Genomic DNA, 20,765 nt, shown 5'->3' with positions numbered 1-20,765 from the left:
GCCCAAACTCTGGGTCTGGGCACTGTCCCTCAGCTCTTCAGCTCAAGGCTAGTGCTCTACCACTTGAGCCACAGCGCCACTTCCAGCTTTTTTCTGCTTATGTGGTGCTGAGGAGTCGAACCCAGGGCCTCATGCATGCAAGGCAAGCACTCTACCACTGAGCCACCTTCCCAGCCCCATCACTTTTTTGTTTTTTAATGTTATTCTGATATATTGGCTAAAATGCTGTTGTTTTAGAAATTTACATTCTTGGTCACAATAACTTGTGCTTTTCATTTATTGCAAAGTATCCTTAGAGATCTAAAGATTCTATTGCATCAATACATGTGAGTAAAATTTTGAACTTTTTTGGATAAAGGAAAAAAGTTAAGGATCTGTTTTCACCATGACTTTTAGCAGTAATTGCAAAGTTAATAGAAAAATGTTTTCCTTCTAAGACAAATGGTACTTGAATATTCTGTCTCTTATATTAGCAAGCAGATTATTTGTTTAGAAGTACAATGGTTTGATCTCAGGGCCTTGCACTTACCCAGGCCAGCAACCTACTACTAAAGTCACGCCTGCATCCCTTTTGCATTGCAATAGTTTTCAAGTAGGGTCTCATTTTTGCCCAGCCAGCCTAGCTTACAATTCTCCATTTATGCTTTCTGTATAGCAGAGATGACAGGCTTGCACCCAGATTTTTGTTGGTTAAGATGGGATCTCTCAAACTTTATGACCATGCTGGCATTGAACTGTGATCCTCCTTATCTCTACCTCTCAAATAATTAGGATTATAGGTATGAGCCAACTCACAGCTCACATTTGTTCTTTCATAAGAGTGAATACAGGAAACAAAATCTCATGACATTTGGTATGATATCCCCAAATTAAGCAATCTAATTCAGACACTAGAAGATTTTTGTGCTACAGGTTGCTAATGTGTACATATCTTTAGGTACAGTTAGATGCTAGAGTAAAAGCTCAGACAAATGCACTGGAAAGAGCCTGGTTCCATGTGTCACTTAACTTCTGGCCCATAGTTTCTTCACACTTGTAGTAGAGAATATATTGCTCTTAATACTATATCTACTATTATGCCTTTTGACTTTAAAGCCAGAGAAAGAAATTAGGAGACCAAAGATCAACAGTAAAAACAGTGGAAGCCAAAGCTACATAGGTGTCTTTTTCTTTTTCTTTTTGTCGGTGATGGGGCCTGAACTCTGGGCCTGCGTGCTGTCCCTCAGCTCTTCAGCTCAAGGCTGGCACTCTACCATTTGAGCCACAGCACCACTTGTGGTTTTTTCTGCTTATGTGGTGCTGAGGAATTGAACCCAGGGCCTCATGCATGCAAGGCAAGCACTCTACCACCAAGCCACTTCCCAGCCCCCCACCTAGGTATGTTTTAATAGGTGAACAGATAAATCTGGTATGGTACATCCAAACAGTGCAGCACTACAAATAAGTGAACTGCCAGTAAATTCATGAAAGAACCATATTGCTAAATGGAAGAAGCCATTCTGAAAATACTGAATAGTATATGGGTCTTTCATAACAGTTTTACAGTTTGAATATTGGAGTGACACCCAAAAGGCTTCTATGTACCCAGCTGGTGGTGTGAGGTGACTGAACCATGATGGCTGACTGTTGAGGACTCAATTTGATGGCATTATTGGGTGGTGGTAGAAGGTAGGAAGGAAGTAGATTGTGGTTGGTGGAAGTCACTGCAAGTATGACTTTGAAAGATATGTCTTGTCCCTGGCCCCTCCTGGCTGCCTTTATACTACTTTGTCACCATGAGGTGAGCAACCTCTTCTGTCACATGTTCCTGCTACCATGTTGCTTTTCCATTCCATTTCCATAGCTCAGGGCTATAAAGCCAGCAGACCCATAGACTGAGCCTTTTGAACCATGATCCAAGATAGATTGTTCCTCTGTTTCTCTAAGTTATTTGTTCCAGTATTAAAAGCCTTAAGGGAGAGTGAAACTAATAATGTGTACAGAATATACAACATCAAGAGTGAAACCTAATAGCCACTATGGACTTTGGATGAGCACATGTCAACACAGGGGCACCAGATTATAATAAATGTACTATTTGGTATAGGATATGGACAGTGAGAAAATACGTCAAATTATAAAATATATATGCCCACTCCTGAGCTAAAGTTTGTGTCTTTGTTTTTGTTTTTTTACCATCCTACATCTTCATTCACATACTTAAATTTTCCCTTTCTGTCTCCTACCTTGTCACCTTCCTCTCTTCTCCATTTTGAGTCTAGAGATTACAATTACAAAGAAATCAAATTGTGAGTCAGTGGTAAATGGTCATGAGGCCATACATTTTCATTTCCCTTTTTCTTTTGACTTTCCTCACGCTTTCCCTTCTAAGTAAAATTTTGAAGGCTGTGTCCTGTTCTTGACATACTTTGTTTTTAAGGTGGGGGTTAGATTTTGATACATTTTTTTTTCACTTGCACGGAAAGTACGGGTTAGTATGTGGTCTCATTTTTAACCCATCTGCAGACACCCCAATTATCTGAAATCACTTTCACATGCAACGGAGGTTAAGCTTTATTTCTCTTGGCATGTCCCTACCACAGCAGACACTTCCTCTTTGCCTTGAAAGGACAAAACGATGTTCAGTTGTCTGGGCTTGGGCCCAGTATTTGATTTATACATTATTTAATTTCCTCCTGAAAATTGGAAGCAGGGCTTTCAGGAATGTTTAACAACACTTTAGCTTTCATATAATCAGCAGTAGTAGATGTCAGCCTCATTAGAGGGCGACTTAAGGTAAAGCAAATAAAGTGTGAATATGAAAGGAAATTATTTAGCAATAGAGACTGTCTAAAGTTTCCTTCATAATTGTTGTACTGTAATCAGGTTGTTTGTGGGTATTGGGGAGCACTGTCCATTGGGGCATGGACCTGTGGCCATGAGCATTGGATGTTTGAGGAGAACTTAATGTTACCATTCCAGTTATTCACTAAACTCTGAGCCGCTACTGCATTGATCTCTATAAGTACACATGCCAGGATATGAATGCCAGAATGACTTGAAATTATTATACCAGTGAACTCAGGATATTAAAAATTAGCTCTGAAAATAGCATTTTGTGCGTTAGCTAGTGTATTTGTTTTCAGATTGTCCTTAGATTATTGTTACTCTCAGGTTACAACCCATCTCTTTACCAACTGGCAGAGCCATACCTCATGCCTCCACTACACCAGTCCTATTTCCCTCTTCAAGCACAAGTAGTCTGGGTCTCCCTTTCTCTGCACTCTGCTCAGCTGATCTCACTAACTCATTTCTTCTCTCCCAATAACAATCCAAAGTTCTTAGCTCCATGAACTCTTGTCAGTCCTGTCAGCTTTCTTCCAGTTCTCATGTGAGAATGTTCTTTATTCTACTTTCTTCTTAATACTCTGGTGTGTGTGTGTGTGCATGCACACTCACTCGCATCGGTGCCAGTACTGGGGCTTGAACTCAGGACTTTGCTCTCTTACTTAGCTTTAGCCCTCAAGGCTGGTGCTTTACCACTTGATAGATACCTCCACTTCTAGAGTTTTGCTAATCAGAGAAAACACTCACGGACTTTTCTGTCTAACTTGGCTTTGAATCATGATTCTCAGATCTCCATCTCCCAAATAGCTGGGCTGACAAGTGTGAGCTACTGGCACCATCTTTCCAAACCTTTACTCATTATCTCCTTGTGGTTAAGAGTGCCATTGCTAAGTTTTCACTTTACCAGGTAAATCAACCTCTGGTCCAGAAGAGACCTGGTCACATTTAAGTGGTAGGAGGCAGCAGAAAACAAGTGTATAAGCTGGGCGCTGGTGGCTCACACCTGTAATCCTAGCTACTCAGGAGGCTGAGATCTGGGGATCATGGTTCAAAGCCAGCCCGGGCAGGAAACTCCATGAGACTCTTTTTTTATTGGGGGGGAGGGGTCTGGTCATGAGGCCTGAACTCTGGGCCTGGGCGCTGTCCCTCAGCTCTTCAGCTCAAGGCTAGCGCTCTACCACTTGAGCCACAGCGCCACTTCCAGCTTTTTTCTTTTTGTTTATGTGGTGCTGAGGAATCGAACTCAGGGCCTCTGGCATGCAAGGCAAGCGCTCTACCACTGAGCCACCTTCCCAGCCCCATCCGTGAGACTCTTATCTCCAATAAACCTCTGGAAAACCAGAAGAGGCACTGTGGCTCAAGGGGCAGAGCACTCACCTTGAGCTGAAGAGCTCTTGAGATAGTGCCCAAGCCCAGAGTTCAAGCCCCTCGACCTTCCAAAAAAAAAAAAAAAAAAGCCAGTAGATTCAAATGTAGGTGATTCTCAAAATGAGTTAGTGAGGAAGACAGTCTTCGTATTTATTGTTTGACATTTTGAATTACAGAGTGCTCAAAGAAATGCCTGAGCTAAAGATGCATTATTCATAGGCATCTGTAGAAAAATGATACTGAAGACATGAGAGTAGATCCATAATTTGAAAGAGTATAGCTGAATTGATCAGAGTTGTCCAGAGAGATAGAATTAGTAGGATCCAGAGAGAGAAGAGAAAGAGAGAGAGAGAGAATGGAGAAGAGATTTACTAGGGTATCACGTGATTGTGGAGACTGAGAATTCCCGTGACCCACCGGCCTTCTGCAAGCCGGAGACCCTGAGATGGCAGAGCTTCAGTCTAATGGCCTCAGATTCAGGAAATATGATAGTATGTGATGTAACTCTCAGAAGCCTGAGACCTGAGAATTCAGCTGACAGCTGAGCCCAAGAGTCCAAAGCCCAGGAGAAGAACATACCCTGACTCCAAGAGAGAAAGAAACTGACTTACTTCTTTGGATTATGTGGGCCTCCACCAGTTGGCTCATGCCCACACACTGCAAGGCAGATTATCCTTTACTAAGTTTACTCAGACTCACACCTGGCTCCTCTTGGAAACAGCCTCACAAATAGGTCCAAAACTAATCCTTTACCAGTTTAGTTTAGTCAAGTTGACCCCTAAAATGAGCCATCACAATAGGAAGACTCAAGCAGGGGCAAAGAATAAAATATCTACATCATTTATGTCTGTGGCATATTTAGAATTAGAAGCTAGTTCTGGCACATTACCATGGACATCAAAAGCTAAATAGGAGAGTAGCTGGGTGCCCATGGCTCACACCTGTAATCCTAGCTACTCAGACTGAGATTTGAGGATCGAGGTTCAAAGCTATCCCAGGCAGAAAAGTCTGTGAGACTCATTTCCAGCTAACAATCAATAGGCCAGAAGTGGAGCTGTGGCTCAAGTGGTGAAACACTAACTTTTTTTTTTTTTTGGTCAGTCGTGGGGCTTGAATTCTGGGCTTGGGTGCTGTCCCTGCTCAAGGCGAGCATTCTACCGCTTGAGCCACAGCGTCACTTCCGGTTTTCTAGTGGTTTATTGGAGATAAGAGTCTCACAGACTTTCCTGCCTAGGCTGGCTTTGAACGGTGATCCTCAGGTCTCAGCCTCCTGAGTAGCTAGGATTACAGGTGTGAGCCACCGGTGCCTGGCTTGAAGCACTAACTTTGAGGAAGAAAAACTCCGGGACAGCACCCAGGCCCTGAGTTCAAGCCCCCAAACCATCACAAAAAATAAATGAAAACAAAGTAGGAGAATGACACCAGATTGAGTCATCTAGATGAATATGATCATCCTGAGTTGCCAGGATTATTTTTCTTTTCCTATGATTGCTGCTTCCAGAATTTCAGAGCTGTATCTGAGCTGACCTAATTTCTACTCTGAGCCTCATTAGGTACCACAAGTATCAGCAGCCAGAGTATCACCAAAAAGTGACTGAGTTAGCTCCAATAGACAAGTTTAGGAGAAAAGCCAGGTGCTTCCTATAGCATAAAGCCACGTACAGATGTGGAGAAGGAGGGCTGACAAAGGTTGTAGAAGCCTTGAAAAATGGAGTGGAGAGCCCAGTGCGATGAGAAATGGAGACAAAAGAGGCAGAGCATGTGATTTCCAAGACCTTCCCTTTCCTAATGTTTTGAATAAGTGATGGTTGAAAAGGCCAAGATTTGATAATCCTATCCACGTTGAGTGAACAGGAACATTTTACCAGCTGCTGCTTTCCTGGAATTTGGCTTTTTGTCCTACTTGACTGTCTTGAGGCTTTGCCAGATTATAAATCTTAAAATGAAAAGAGAACAAAAGATTGGAAACAACTCAAATGTCCATCACTTGGGACAGGGTTGGATAAACTATGCAGCTGCAAAAAGATGAGAAATAGCTCCACACAGAGCAGGAAGTGATCTCTAGAACAGATTGAGAAGGGGAGTGAATATGATGCTAACATTTATCTAAGAAGTGGCAGGAGGAAGAGGTAAAGCTCTTTTAAAATATATCACATGTAGTAAGGAATAAATATAATGAACAGCTTTGTAATCCTTAATGAAATAAGACCTGACAGTCATAAATGACTGCTAAATTGGAAAAAGAGAAACAGCCAAACATTGTATGTGTCACAGCGTCACCTAGGAAGTGTTTGTTCAATCAAACATCACCAGATGTTGGTGTCACACATCTTTAATACCAGCTCTCAGGAAGCTGAGGCAGAGGATAGCAAGTTAAAGCCAGGCAGGGCTATGCAGCAAGACTGTTGTCTCCAAGGAAGAAAATCTAGCTTGAGCCTTCTCAAGCTTCTAGACTCATTTCAAGTTTACAGGCGATACGAGAAGCAGAGGAACATGTTAAGTAACTCTGTGGAGATGTTGTTAGCAAAACAATGAATCTGGGAAAATATAATAGGACATGATCCATTTTCTTAAACATAAATGGCAAAAACAGAAACATCTTTAGATATGAGCTGTATTACTAAATACAATGCACTGTTTCTATTTGAATTCCCATTCAAATATTCACTGGTAATTGTCAAATTTTTAACACTGACTTAGTATCAATAGTATAAAGGAATTAGTGCATTTCTACTATGGACTAACGGATTTTTTTAAGTAATTTTTTTTAATTCCACACAGTATTGATAATGAGGAATTCATTGTTGTTAAACTGGGTAGCAGATAAGCGGGACCTGACTGTGTGCTGTTCTCATGTTTGTTTACTTGAAATCAGGGCCTGAGCACTGTCCCTGACCTTGTTAGGTCAAGGCTAACACTCTACCACTTGAGGCACAGACCCATTTCCAACTTTTCACTGATTAATTGGAGATAAAAGTCTCAAGGACTTTTCTGCCTAGGCTGACTTCAAACCACAATCCTCAGATCTCAGGCTCCTGAGTAGCTAAGATAACAGGAATGAGCCACAAGCACCCAGCTTGAATTTTTTTATAGTTAAAAAAATAGAAAAGCATTTTCTCTCTAATAATGTTCACTAGTAATTTCATTTTCCTCTAATTTCCCTTTCTCCTGTTTTTGACAAAGAAAATTGGGCAAGTGGGGTGGATCTGTTGTGAAAGACTCCAAAGCATCTTTCATCCACTCAAGAGAATTACAGAATGAAGTGAAAGGTCTCTAAACTTGGAATCATGTCCACTTCTTTCTTCCTTTGTTTCAAAATACTTTTTTTTAATTTTTTAATATTTATTTTGGTGCCAGTTGTGGGACTTGAACTCAAGGCCTAGGTGTTTTCCTTTAGCTTTTTTCATTCGACTGACGCTCTGCCACTTGAACCACAGCTCTCCTTTCAGCTTTTTGCTGGTTAATTGGAGATGAGAAGCTCATGGACTTTCTTTCCTGAGCTGGCTTTGAATTGTGATCCTCAGATCTCAGCCTCCTCAGTTGCTGGGATTATAGGTGCAGTCCACTGGCACCCAGCTATTCCTCCTCTCTTTAAGCCCTGTCAACATGCACTTCCAATTACATGCATACTTCTAATTGAAATTAGGGACTGTCTCCATGTATAACTTGTCTAAAGTTTCAAACTAAAGCTTCCCCATTTGAACTTCATAACCCATTGGCTACTCATAACTCCAGACACTCCTCAAAAAAGAAAAAAATGTTGAGTTTCTGATTGCCTTCTCTTCTGTCTGAAGTTGATGGATGGCCCTTGATGTTTCTCAACCCTTCTTCTGGCTTGTTTGCTCTCTGTGGCCTGGAAATCAGTTGTACAATGCAAAACGTGATCTTGACTTCAAATGAGAAGGAGTGAGAAACTCTTAAGAAAATGACAGCAGGTTGGGGGAGCCAGCCTTAGGGCTGCATGCCAAACACGGACTTGTGGAAGTGCGCACTGCTGAGCATGAATTCCAAAGGAGTGCCTTTTCAGCACTACCCTTTGAGGCAATATGTCACCTACACTGAGTGTGAGAGGAAGCCCTTTATAAGTAATGAAAGTTGATATACACAGAGAAGCATAGAAAACAAGTTTTATATCTTCCCTTAAGCCACACATCATCAGCCAGGCTCAAATCACTATCTCCCTTCCCTCCCTGGTCAGGATCTTTATTTTTTTAAAAAAACCACACTTGACTTATCTTCATGTGCTCACTACATACACGTACACCGAGAAAATAACCTAATTTGACTTTATATGTACCCTTCTCCCAGGGTACATGGTCCCTGCATGGACCAGGCCATGCAGAGATGCTCTGTAGGATTTGTGGTCACAGAAACTGATGAAATCAGGACTTGTGATGGCTTAAGCTGTGCGCTGTAAAACATGGTTGTGTTTCTTCTCATCTAGGAAGATAGCCTATAGTAAGAGAGGGCCAGTTGAGGTTGGGTGCACACAAAATCCCCGTTATTCTCTGAAAGTCAGAAGAATCACTTGGATGTTGGAGTGAATGAGGAATTCTGATGGTTTCAGGTGGTAGTGCTCTGAGGCTCAGATACAGTTCTAGTCCTTAGGTTTCCAGTCAGCACCATCATATCATTATCATAAACTTCCTCCATTTAAAAAAAAAATTCAAAGTGAATTTCTTTCTCTAGTAGTTTAGTCCCAATACACAACAGATGTCACAGGAGAAGACACCAGTCTACTTTGTGCGTAGGTCTTCACAGAGGTAGCAGGAGATTGCTCCTGAGTCTCTTTTGTTTTAAAATTTGCCTCATCATTCTTGGTACAGCAATTAAAGGATTCATAGCCTTAAAGTCTTTTCAGGACTTGGATCTTTTCTTAAAGGAAATAAATCAAAAGTATTCATTAAAAGATTGATTTAAAAATTTAATCTTTCTGAGGTTAACCCCAAACTTAACACATAACAGTACATGGGGGAGAAGGGTGCTAAATTCTACAAATGATTACAAAAATCAGCAGTCATCAGAAAGATGTTCTAAAATACTTTGTTTCAGCATGTAAAATCTCGTTTTATTACAGAATTCTTTTGGTAAAGACACAGCTATGCTGGGTCACTGCCAGAATTATGAGATCTTACCAGCCCACTTAAATTTTTAAAGATTCACAATTTCCAGGCCTTCCAACTATTGGTGTTAAAGTGTATTCTCACTCTACTATAGTGCTTAAAATTTGACAACTTATGTATGTAAAGCACACATATTAATATAGAAATGTTTATTTCAGAGAGAGTGGAGTTGGTAGTGAAGGGCAGAACAGATCTGTGAAATAAGTCAAAGTTTTGCTGGCTGCCACATTCTTTGACATAATTATAAAGTGTGTACAGAAAATATTTTGAATATCCTCTATTAAGATACACTGGGTTTATTTCTAATCAACTGGAACATTCTAAAATACATTGTGTTACCAAAATGTACTACTTCTGAAGTTGAGTAATTAGATCTCCAAATTAAAAGGTGTTTCCTTTCTCTTTGTATTTATTTTCATTTTTCTCCTTTTTAAAGGCTTACAGGATGCTTTTTATGTGTGTATTTTATCATTTGTGATAGTAAATACATGTTTTTAAGGTTGCAAAGTCATTTGCATTGAAGACCCAGGTGTCCCACCTAACTTAAATCTCAAAGAAATGTCCCCTGTTCTCTTTCCCATAGATCAGTTTGGGATGGTTAGAAATCAGAAATGTTCACTAGTTGAAAATGACAGTCCTACGGATTATTGAATGCATGCACTCAAATTCACTCAATTTTATGTCTTTAGATTTTAAAAACGAGATGAATAATTCCTTTTTTCTTTCTTTTTTTTTCTTTGTCAGTTGTGGGACTGAACTCTGGGCCTGGGCGCTGTCCCTCAGCTCTTCAGCTTAAGGCTAGCACCCTACCACTTGAGCCACAGTGCCACTTCCAACTTTTTTTCTGCTCATGTGGTGCTGAGGAATCAAACCCAGGGCCTCATGCATGCGAGACAAGCTCTCTACCACTGAGCCAACTTCCCAGCCCACTTTTTTTCAACATGATGAGGGCTGGAGGAGCGGTGTTTGCATGGCATACACAGTGCCCTGGACCCCCAGTGCAGCAGGGGCGGGAGGGAGAAGGTGGGAAGGGAGCTATTGTAAACTTGGTATGGTAGTACACAGCTGTAATCCCAGCTACTTGGAAGGATGAAGAGGCAGGATTATCAATTTGAGGCTCGTTCTGGTGAAGTTAGCAAGAACCTGTCTCAAAAACAAAATTTAAACTAAAAGGCTGGATGTGGATATAGACCCTGAGATCAATCACTAGTACCTTTTAAAAAATAAAAATACAGCAGGACCCATCAGCTGCACTGGACATTGACCAAAATGAACTAAACAACTCAATGGCAGTGATGGGAGGGAGGGAACAAGCGGGAAAGAGGGAACAGCTGATGCTATGCAAAACAAAAGAAATGTACATATCACCCAGTGTGGAAGAAATAACTATTGCAAAGCTCATAAATGTTATAGACCATGATAGACAATTTGCCCATGAAAGTTAGAATGTGTTTGTGACTTTAACTAAGCATCACTATCCCACAATACTGTGAAATTTGGGAAATTATGTAACCACTTAATCACAATAAAAGTTTTGAAAAAATAAATAAAAAATAGCCAGGTACCAGTTATACCGTCTATAATCCTAGCTACACAGGAGGCTGAGATCTAAGGCAGTTCAAACCAGCCCTGGCAAAAAAGTCTCCAAGAGACTTATCTGACCACTCAAACACTGGAAATGGCACTGACATAAGAGGTAGAGCGCTAGCCTTGTGCACAAAGAGGCTTGGTGACAGCACCCACGCCCTGAGTTCAAGCCCCACAACCCACAAAAATTGGGGGAAAAAATCTGTGAGACTCTTTATTTCTAGTTAACTACCAAAAAGCAAGTAGCAGAGGTCTAGCCTTGAACTAAAAAGCTAAATGAAAAGTGTTCAGGTTCTGAGTTCCAGTCCTAGTACCAGCATACACGCACACACGCACACAAGGTATGGATATATTGGTTAAATGCTTCCTAACCTAAACCTATATTCTCCACAAAGAATAACAACAATGTAAGTGCCCTATATAATGGTTTACAAGTACTTAGCATTGTTTAAAGTTGCATCATACATAGGTGGTTTTTTTTATTAAAAGCAGAAGCTGAATCTCACTACAGTATTGGCTTTATAGTCAGTGAAACCAGAGAGTTCTGGTGGGTTTTTTTTTCCTGTTTATTTGACATTCAGAAATTAGAATATAAAGCCCATATAAAGTCCATATAATTTTACTGATAGGGAAATGACTTCCTCAGTTGCTAAATACCCAGGGGCAATAGGAGTGTGATTACCAAATTCCAAAATCTGTTTGCCTTTAATTCACTCATGGGTTAACGAAAATTACACAGTTAATATGTGCCACTTGTAAATTCTTATCTTGGGAACATGAGTTTCACATTCCATTACTTGTGTACTTAATTTTCAATCTTAGAATTGTATTTCTCTCTTCTTTCCCCTCCCCCCTACCAGTGTGTATGTGTGCTGGGGCCTGAACTCGGGTCCTACATGTTGTCCCTTAGCTTATTGCTCAAATTTGTGCCACAGTTCAACTTTCAGCTTTTTGTTGTTGATGATAGTGGTGGTCATTGGGCTTGAGCTCTAGGCCTGGCGCTGTCCCTGGCTCCTCAGCTCAAGGTGAGCACTCTACCACTTGAGCCACAGCACCACTTCCGGTTTTCTGGTAGTTTATTGAAGAGTCTCACAGACATTCCTTTCGTGGCTGGCTTTGAACTGCCATTCTCAGGTCTCAGCCTTCTAAGTAGCTAGGATTACAGGCATGAGCTGCCGGCACCCGGCTCAGCTTTTTTTTAAGGTGTTTAATTGGAGATGAGTCTCCCAGACTTTTCTAACCCGGCTGGTTTCAAATGGATCCTCCTATTTCAGTCCCCTGAGAGTAGCTACAATTACATCCATGAGCCACCAATACCTGGCTACTACTATAACTTTTAAAATAAAAATAAATAAATGAAAGTAAAGTGTAAGTCTTTAGATTCCTTTATGTATTTAGTTCTACTTAAGGGTGCTGTTGAAATTTTCCTAGGGTACAAGAAGAGATTCTAAGAAAGTAAAAAACACTCACTAGCCAGACACTGGTGGCTCACACCTGTAATCTTAGCTACTCAGGAGGCTAAGATCTGAGGATCACGGTTCAAAGCCAGCCAGGGCAGGAAAGTCCATTGAAACTCTTACCTCCAATAAACCACCAGAAAACTGGAAGTGGTGCTGTGGCTCAAGTGATAGAGCACTAGCCTTGAGCTGAAGAGCTGAGGGACAGCGCTTAGGCCCAGAGTTCAAGCCCCACGACTGACCAAAAACAAAAAACTCACTAGTATTATCAGTCTTATTTTGTATTTTCTGTACTGCCCACCTGTGATAATTACAGGTCTGTTGTATTATGTTCTCAGTCATCTACAAAGGAAAGATGGGTATACACCATTACTGTAGAGCAATGGTTCTTAACCCCTTTGGGGTTATGAGTCCTTTTAGAGTATGATGAAGGCTTTGAACACACTCTAGAAAATAGATACATAGGTTATGTATCTATAGATATACATTTTTCATAGGTTTCAGTTATATTCTTAGATCAGTCTTGGCATCATGGGTACACAAAACGAGTGCTATTTTATTATCTAAATTTTTTTAAAATAGTATAGTGTATATTTCTGAACAAATGACTTATAAGCAGTATACTTTCTATCAGTAAAACGATCTAAAAATACAAAAGTAAAGAAGATATGTGAATATAGCCTGGTTGTCTCTCAACAGTCTTATTTGATGGTATAGTGTCTTTTCATTTAATTTAAACCTATTTTCATTTACATATTCAAGAGGAGGGAAAAAGAGATTGCCTTTCTTTCAGAAGGCACACTGTCAGAATCACATCCATAGAAGAAATGTAAGACAAATAGTTACATAATAGAGTGTATTGAAGCTAGCATGTCAATGGAGGCGCAGTGTTTTTTTGTTTTTTGTTTGTTTTTTATTGGAACTTACATTTAACAAAACAAAGCACTAACATGGCTGTGAATGGAGGCAGTTTTATGAGCATATCACTTGGGCAAGATGTGAGGACTGGCAGTCAAGATTGCTGACAGATGAGGAAATGGCATGTAAAAACTACTCTTTTTTTTTTTTTTTTTTTTTGTCGGTCATAGGGCTTGAACTCTGGGCCTGGGCACTCTTCCTCAGCTCTTCAGCTCAAGGGGAGTGCTCTACCACTTGAGCCACAGCACCACTTCCAGTTTTCTAGTGGTTTATTGGAGATAAGAGTCTCATGGACTTTTCTGCCCGGGCTGGCTTTGAACTGTGATCCTCAGATCTCAGCCTCCTGAGTAGCTAGGATTACAGGCGTGAGCCACCAGCAGCCAGCTGTAAAAACTACTCTTAATGCATACTTGCCCACACCCTCCCTCCAACACAATCCCAGCCTCTGCCTCATGATCTCTGGCACCGGGCAGGGAGGACCAGATCCTCTATGGTTAGGGAAGAACACTGGAGCTCTTTTGAATACCTGTACTACGCTTGCTTTTCTTTCCCAAGGATATTACTCCCTGTCTAAACTCTCACCTTTGCTTGGGGCCATCCTTGATTCTCCCATACCTTTGGTGCTTTTCCAAGGCCATAAGTTGGTGTCATTAGCCACTGAGTTGCTACAGCAAGCATGGCGATATAGGGTGGCTCCTTGTTCCCAAGATGGGTAGGTGTACAGGTGTCTTGGCTATATGTGTTCCAGGGGGAAGAGAGAGAGAGAGAGGGTGTGTGTGTGTTGTGTGTATGTACTTAAAAAGGCAAAAACTAGATTGTATCTCTATTCAGAGATGAGCTCAACAGGAAAGCTAAATGGTAACCTGCAAGACCAGGGCCTTCTTTGGAGCTTCTAGTCTAATGAGGGAGTGTGGTATGACAGAATAGTGGAAGCACTATGAGGTGGAAGACACGGATGAGGAGATAGTGAGGGTGCCTGTAGCCATGCCTCCCAGAAGACATTTCCACTGAACCCTGAAAGGGGCGTAGTGGAGCCGGGGCTGCGTACCACCTGGTCAGTGCACGTGGGATTTTGATTCTTCACTGCTGTATTCCCTTGGGCCTTCTATCTCATTCACTCAAGTCCTGAGTAAAAAGGGGCCCATCACACCTGCTTTCTGTCCCTGCCTTGCCCTACCCACAGTGGCTCCTGTTTTCTCCACTTCCACACCAGCTGCTGGATTCTTTTTAAAATTGAAAACTTTGTTTTAGTCCAGTGGTCCTTGTCTGGGTCCACTGGAAGACAGAAGTGTTTGAAATCCTGCAAGTGAACATAAGTCATAATGATAGACTGGAACATTTACATGCTCCAGACCTGTCCAGCCCAAAAGCTCTACAAAATAATGGATTCATAAGCACATTTTTAAAAAACAAAAACAACTAGAAGCTTCTTTGTGACAGTAACCATGCGTGTGTCTGCAGGCCAGTACTAAGGCTTGAACTCAGAATCTTAGCTTTTATTTGCTCAAAGTGTTAGCTCTGCCACTTGAGCCGCAGCTCACTTCTGGCTTTTAGTGAGTGGTTCGCTGGACTTTCCTGCCTGAGCTGGCTTCTGATTGTGATCCTCAGATCTCATCAAAATAATCAACAGAATTAAGCAACCCATTCTGTTTTCCTCCTTTCTCTCTCAGTAGGTTTGAATGTGCCTTTACAGACATTTTTCATTTGGCTCAACCCTGTGTAGGGCATTCTAGATCATATGACTTAATTAACAGTATGGTTAATTATGGTGAAGTTTTTTTAGAGAAGGAGGAAACTGAGCCCAAGAGCCACAATTAGGCAGTTCTTATATCTGAAATCTGTGCTGCAAAATCCTCACCTCATCCCCTTGTAAGTCTTTCAGTGAAGTGATCTTTTAATGGCTGTTCTCTGCCCCCACCCCCACATCCCTTCCCAGCCACCCTGCATTGCTCTGTGAGCTGCTTCCTTGAAAGTTCACTGCACCCACCCTGTGTTGTGTGTGCCTGTGACAGTTGTCTGATTCCATCTGCTGCTCTTCAGCTGGGAGCCCGCTGCGTCCTACAGCCCCATCTTTCAAGAAGCTCTTTCAGTGCCTCTCAGTGGGCCAGGAGAATGCACCCTCCCTCAGCACCCCAATGGGCGCTCCGTCCCAGGTAGCCTTCTCCTCGAAGCACCTCCAGTGCATACTGTTTGAGAACAGCAGGACGCCACTCTCTACTGGATCCCTAATCCCTCAGACACACAGGGGGAGAAGGTCACAGGCCTGTGAAAGCTGAAAAGAAAAGCGAGGGGGCGGGTGAGCCAGGCCGACACAATGTCCTCGCCTGGGCCCTCCAGCGGCTCGCCCACAATCAGCGCCAGCTGCAGCCCAATTAAGCTCAACAGGTCACAGGTGTTCCAGACAGAAAGATGCTTTTCACAAAACCACTTTCTTGAAAATACCTAAGATTTTATTTTAAAAAGCACTGCAGCCCATTTCTTTTGGTGGATTCTTTAAAGCTATTTAGTACCCTTGAAATACAAAGAAGCTGAGATTAGGCCTGGCTGGAAAGGCGAGCTTTCTTCCTCCCAGGCAGCAGGGGCAGCCCACAGACAGTCTCTGCCAAAGTGTAGATTCCGCTTGCGTGCAGCTGGCCTCAAAGAGACAAGAGGCTGCTCTGCAAGCTCCAGGGTGCCTGCTCCGCCAGCCAGCCTGAGCCAGGCCGCTCTCCGCTCGCTCGTGCTAGAGATTGTTGTCTAGCTCGGTCTTGGCATTCAGAAATTAAGATGCAGTCGACGTTTTCTTAAGAACACAGCCCCGTATCCTGCTAGCTAGGCCAGTTATTTGACTCCAGCTGTCAGGAGCTACTTCTCCAACTCCCTAGCACATTTTAAATTGCTGAATTCATTTATTTTACTTCCACAGATTGGAGTGTTGGTCCCTGTCCCTGATAGGAAGGCAGGAGGGTGACAGCGAATCAAGCAGTTGAGTTTGTTGTGTAATTGTGTTACCTTCCCATGCCAATCCCATGCCTTGAACTCAAGGACCACTGTCCCTGGGCTGTTTTTACTCAAGGTTAGTGCTCTATTACTTGAACCACAGCTTCACTTTCGGCTTTGGTGGTTCATTGGAGACAAGGAACGTGGACTTTACTGCTCACACTGGCTTTGAACTGCATTCTTCAGCTCTCAACTTCCTGAGTCAACTGCATGAGCCACCAACACCTGGCTCATTATTCTTATCATGGATGTTCCAGTACCAAGCAAGTGTGGCTGCCACCCAGCCTTTGTGCTTAAATGTAAATGAAGAAATCGCCCAGGTTCTCAGTCTCCTTGCATCAGAAAAGAAACAAGCACTGTTGTGAGATGGAAGAGAACAAGAAAAGAGCTACACATGTCTACATTGATGACAAACACCCAGAGTCCTGCTGGACATTTTCAGCTTTTGCTCCCTGTTGATTAGTTTTTTGGTCAGCAGTCTTTGCTTTGACTATCATTCTTTAATCCTGTCTTCCTTTTTTTTTTTCCCCAGAACTTTTGTTGCCTCAAAATTAAAACCATGTTGGTTTTAATTTTCTCAGTCTGCCTTTTGCTATGTGTGAGCCACCTGTTGAAACTCTTCTTGTCTGGTAGATGGGGGGGTGGGGGGTGGGGGGGATAATAGGCTATATATAAGAGTTTTCTTTTATTGTTTTTCCCCCACAGTGAAGTAAGACATTGTTCTTATTCTTCATGGCATTCAAATTCTGCACAATTGCCTCTTTTGCCCTTTTGCATTTAAAAGTGAAGTAATTAGATTTCCCAAGGTCCAGTGGTCAAGGGCTTTCTCATCCCAGGGAGTTGTGTCTCCCCACAGCTCACAAGTGCAGTTGTCTCCCGTAATCCAGTTATTGCTATATTGTAATGAGGGCACTGCTTTAACAGAGGGCAAGCATAGCATGAAAGTGCACCTCCTCTACCCCTTTGTCTCACTGCTCACTCTTCCCCCCAACCTGCTTGAACTTAATTTATATTCATTAACATAATGTTTTCATAACAACTTCATAAAAATACTTTCATTAGCAGTTTTCAGTCCCTTAGGAATCATCTCAATTTCATATGTATGATATATATCATATATATGTATATGTATTTATGCACACTTTTTTTTGTCAGATGTCTGATAACGAGATCCATTATGACTGTTGAAGGAATAGAGTTTGGGACATGTTGGGACCAAGTAAATTAGTTCCCTGGCCACTGAAACAGAACCCCAGTCCTAATCTAGCTCTCTCTGGAGATTCTATGCCTTTCTGCTAGTCTTTTGTCTCAGTTTCTCTTTGCCACAAACAGGTCATAATTTCACCTTTGCAACAAGGCATATGTATCTTCTTAAAGCCTGGATATCCAATTTTTAATCAAAACTATGTAAGAATATACATTCAATTTTACAGGACCAGCCAAAACATTTTCGTCAGCCTAATGACAAAAGCAATCCTGCTGCTAGTTGGCTAATAACTCATTTAAATGATCTAGTCTGTAGCGTATGAGGGTGGGGGGAGGAAAAAATGGTGAAGGGATTAATGGAAGGTTTCCAAAATCCTTTTTGCTAAAAAATTTAAAGAGCTCAAGTTTTCAAGGGTTTTCTTTCTAAACAGGTTAACTTAACATTCCAGATAGTCTGTGATTCAAATTCTGCTTTTGATATATGCTGTGATATTCTACTCTGGCCTCATGGGGAAAAATTCAGCTGAATTCTCTCAGTAGTCACATATTCTCACACTTCTGCTTTGGGATGTGATTCCTCTAGGGTGATTCCCCCTGTACTGTCTGTGTCCTCCAGGGTGATGCACCCCTGCACCCTGTACTCCCTGTGTAGCCAGAGTGGTGGGCTCTGTGCTCTCTGTATACCTTAGGGTGATGGTGGCTCTGTGTTCCCCGCGTCTCCAGGGCGAAGGGCTCTGTGCTCCCCATGTACTTAGTAGAAAATGTACAAGTCAATCTATATGTCCTAAAAGCGTCAGGTAAATCACTTGGACAAACCCATACACATAAACCCAAACTCATTTCATGGGGGCCCTTCACAGACTGTAGAGATAGTAATGTGAAAAGTCCAAGATTAAATTGAAGGCCTTTCTTTTACTTTCTGTAGTATTGTTCCCAAATGGAAAGACATGCTGGCCATTTTATCTGAAAAGACCATCTTTCCAAAGGTTACTAGAGAAAGGAAAAATTCCTTGGCGATTAGTAATCTCAGGTTTCTTTTATCAAGTGAAGCATTTGCATGCTTTTTGTTTTTTAAATAAAGCTTCCATTTCAGTCCTCTAATACATATTAGTACATATTACTGTCCCCCCCCCTTTTTTTTTTGGTGGCTGTACTGGAGTTTCAGTTTAGGGTTTACTGCTTGTCTAGCAAGCTGAAGGCTCTACCAGTCTAACTGCTTTTTACTTTAGCTATTTTTCTAATAGAGCCTCAGTTAAGCTTAGGCTGATCCCTATTTACATAGCTGAGATGACAGGTATACAGCACTACACTCAGCTTTCTATTGACTGAAATGGGATCTTTCAAAAGTTTTTGCCCTGGCTAACCTTGAACTGACATCTTCCCATTCTCCCAAATGACAAGGATTGCAGCATAAGCCATCGCCACCTGGCTATTACTGGTTTGGTGGTTGTTGCTGTTGTCATTTGGACCAGGCGTGCTGTTGAGCAGGCCCTGGGTCTCCGCCGTCCCCTTCCCCCGCCTCTCCCCCCTACACACACACACACACACACACACACACACACACACATGCACGCATACGCAGCACTCCCACATTTACCATCCTGTGTCACAGTGTATGGGGCATATACTGTTCCACCTTTAGCTAGAGCAAATACCACCTCTTCTATACCTTTATTCCTGCACTGAGTCCTTGGGATGTTGGGTTGGAATGAAGGAAAGAATAAAGCCCTTTATATGGCTACTTCTCCTTCTGAAAACTTGAGTGAGGGCTGGGAATATTCCTCAGTGGGAAATGTGCTTGCCTACCATGCACCAGGCATCAGTTCAAAACAAACCTTGAGTGCAATAACTCCCACAGAGAAATGTGTTATGGCATAGAAGTTATGCTGCGCATGAAGATTTGGAATGTATCGGCTCTTCAAAGTCCTTCTCCCTCCTCTAATTTACTTTTTTTTTTTTCAGATTATTGCTGTCTGCAGAGAGGCAGCTCTTCTGGCTCTGGAAGAAGACTTCAAAGTCAAGTGCATCATGAAGAAACATTTCACTCAGGCCTTGAGGACTGTGACGCCAAGAATCTCTGAATCCTTGAGACAGTTCTATGAACATTATCAAAAGAAGAGTGGGCTGCACTCTGGGAAACATGCATATGCATCCTACTAAACCCCTTTCTAGATTTCATTCTCTATAGGGCTTTTGACTTGAGAGTATTTTAGAAATTCGTTAATAGGTACAATGCTTGAAATACTTCCGTTGGAGTTGAAGAGCTGCAGTTCTAGAAACCTTTAATCATGTGAGTACAATTTGTCCAGCATGGGTAGAAAACCAGTTTCGGCTGGAAATGCGTGCTGCATTTTGAAAAGTAAACATTTACCTTTTTTCGTGTTTGTCCCTTCATCTCCCTTGTGACAATCTCCCCACTGTGGAGTTGTTGTCAAGTGCCTTCCTATGTGCATCAGTTTGATACAACAACATGAACAATATATATGGATAATTTCATCATGCAAAATGCAAGTCTTTTATTTTTGAAGGCCGGCCTCTGAAGTCAGAAGTGCACTGATCAGATTTGTGGTAATATAAACACGTATTCTTCTCAGTTTAATTCATACCTCCATCTGTGGTCAAAAGGAAAATAAAGTACTACGAGTTATTTTATATGATACATGGGAAGGCTTAATTAATTTGTAAATGTAAGGCAAATTTAAGCCTAGAGCAATATACTTGTTTTTTTCCTCTAAAATGTTAAATATATTCATGTTTTTACTTGTTTCTAAATTCAGGTTTCCAGCAAACTTTTCAGTTCAAAAATAAACCTAGTTAAAAATGAAAGCCAGGTGCCAGTGGTTCACACCTGTAATCCTAGCTCCTCAGGAGGCAGATATCTGAGAATCATGGTTCAGAGCCAGCCTGGACAGGAAAGCCCATGAGACTCTTACCTACAATTACTCACCAGAAAACTGGAAGTGTCTCTGTGGCTCAAAGTAGTAGAGTGCTATCCCTGAGCAAAAGAACTTAGGGACAATGCCCAGGCCCTCGGAAAGAAAAAAAAAAAAAAAAAGATTGAACTCATTGGGTTGGGTTGTGTTCTACACCTGTGTGTAAACTTGCTCACTACAGATACTTGAAAATTCCCAGAAAGACGGGCAGTAAATAACTCCTAATTAAGACTATAACAAGCCTTAGAGTGTTGCCACACTCACACCTCAGCAGTCTAATCCTGTGATTACCAGCAATAATTTACTAGTACCTAATAGAACCTAAGTCCTAGAAATGAATGTGAAAATATGGATCCAAGCAAGACAGG

The 20,765-nt window shown here is 41.7% G+C and overlaps 1 protein-coding gene across 1 annotated transcript in view; it reads left to right on the top strand.

The window, feature by feature from the left end:
* The window catches only part of Spata5 (spermatogenesis associated 5), a 119,730-nt gene extending 99,770 nt beyond the window's left edge, over positions 1-19,960 (top strand). Inside the window, exon 16 of the mRNA XM_013022111.1 lies at positions 19,427-19,960. Coding sequence (XP_012877565.1) covers positions 19,427-19,624 — 198 coding nt within the window. The 3' untranslated portion in view covers positions 19,625-19,960. The remainder of the gene's footprint in view (positions 1-19,426) is intronic.
* Positions 19,961-20,765: the final 805 nt, after the last annotated feature.

Source organism: Dipodomys ordii, unplaced genomic scaffold (genome assembly GCF_000151885.1).
Source record: "Dipodomys ordii isolate 6190 unplaced genomic scaffold, Dord_2.0 Scaffold60, whole genome shotgun sequence".
Taxonomy (NCBI): Eukaryota; Metazoa; Chordata; class Mammalia; order Rodentia; family Heteromyidae; genus Dipodomys; species Dipodomys ordii.
Note: the sequence above shows the minus strand (reverse complement) of the source record. Positions and strands in the feature narration are given on the sequence as shown.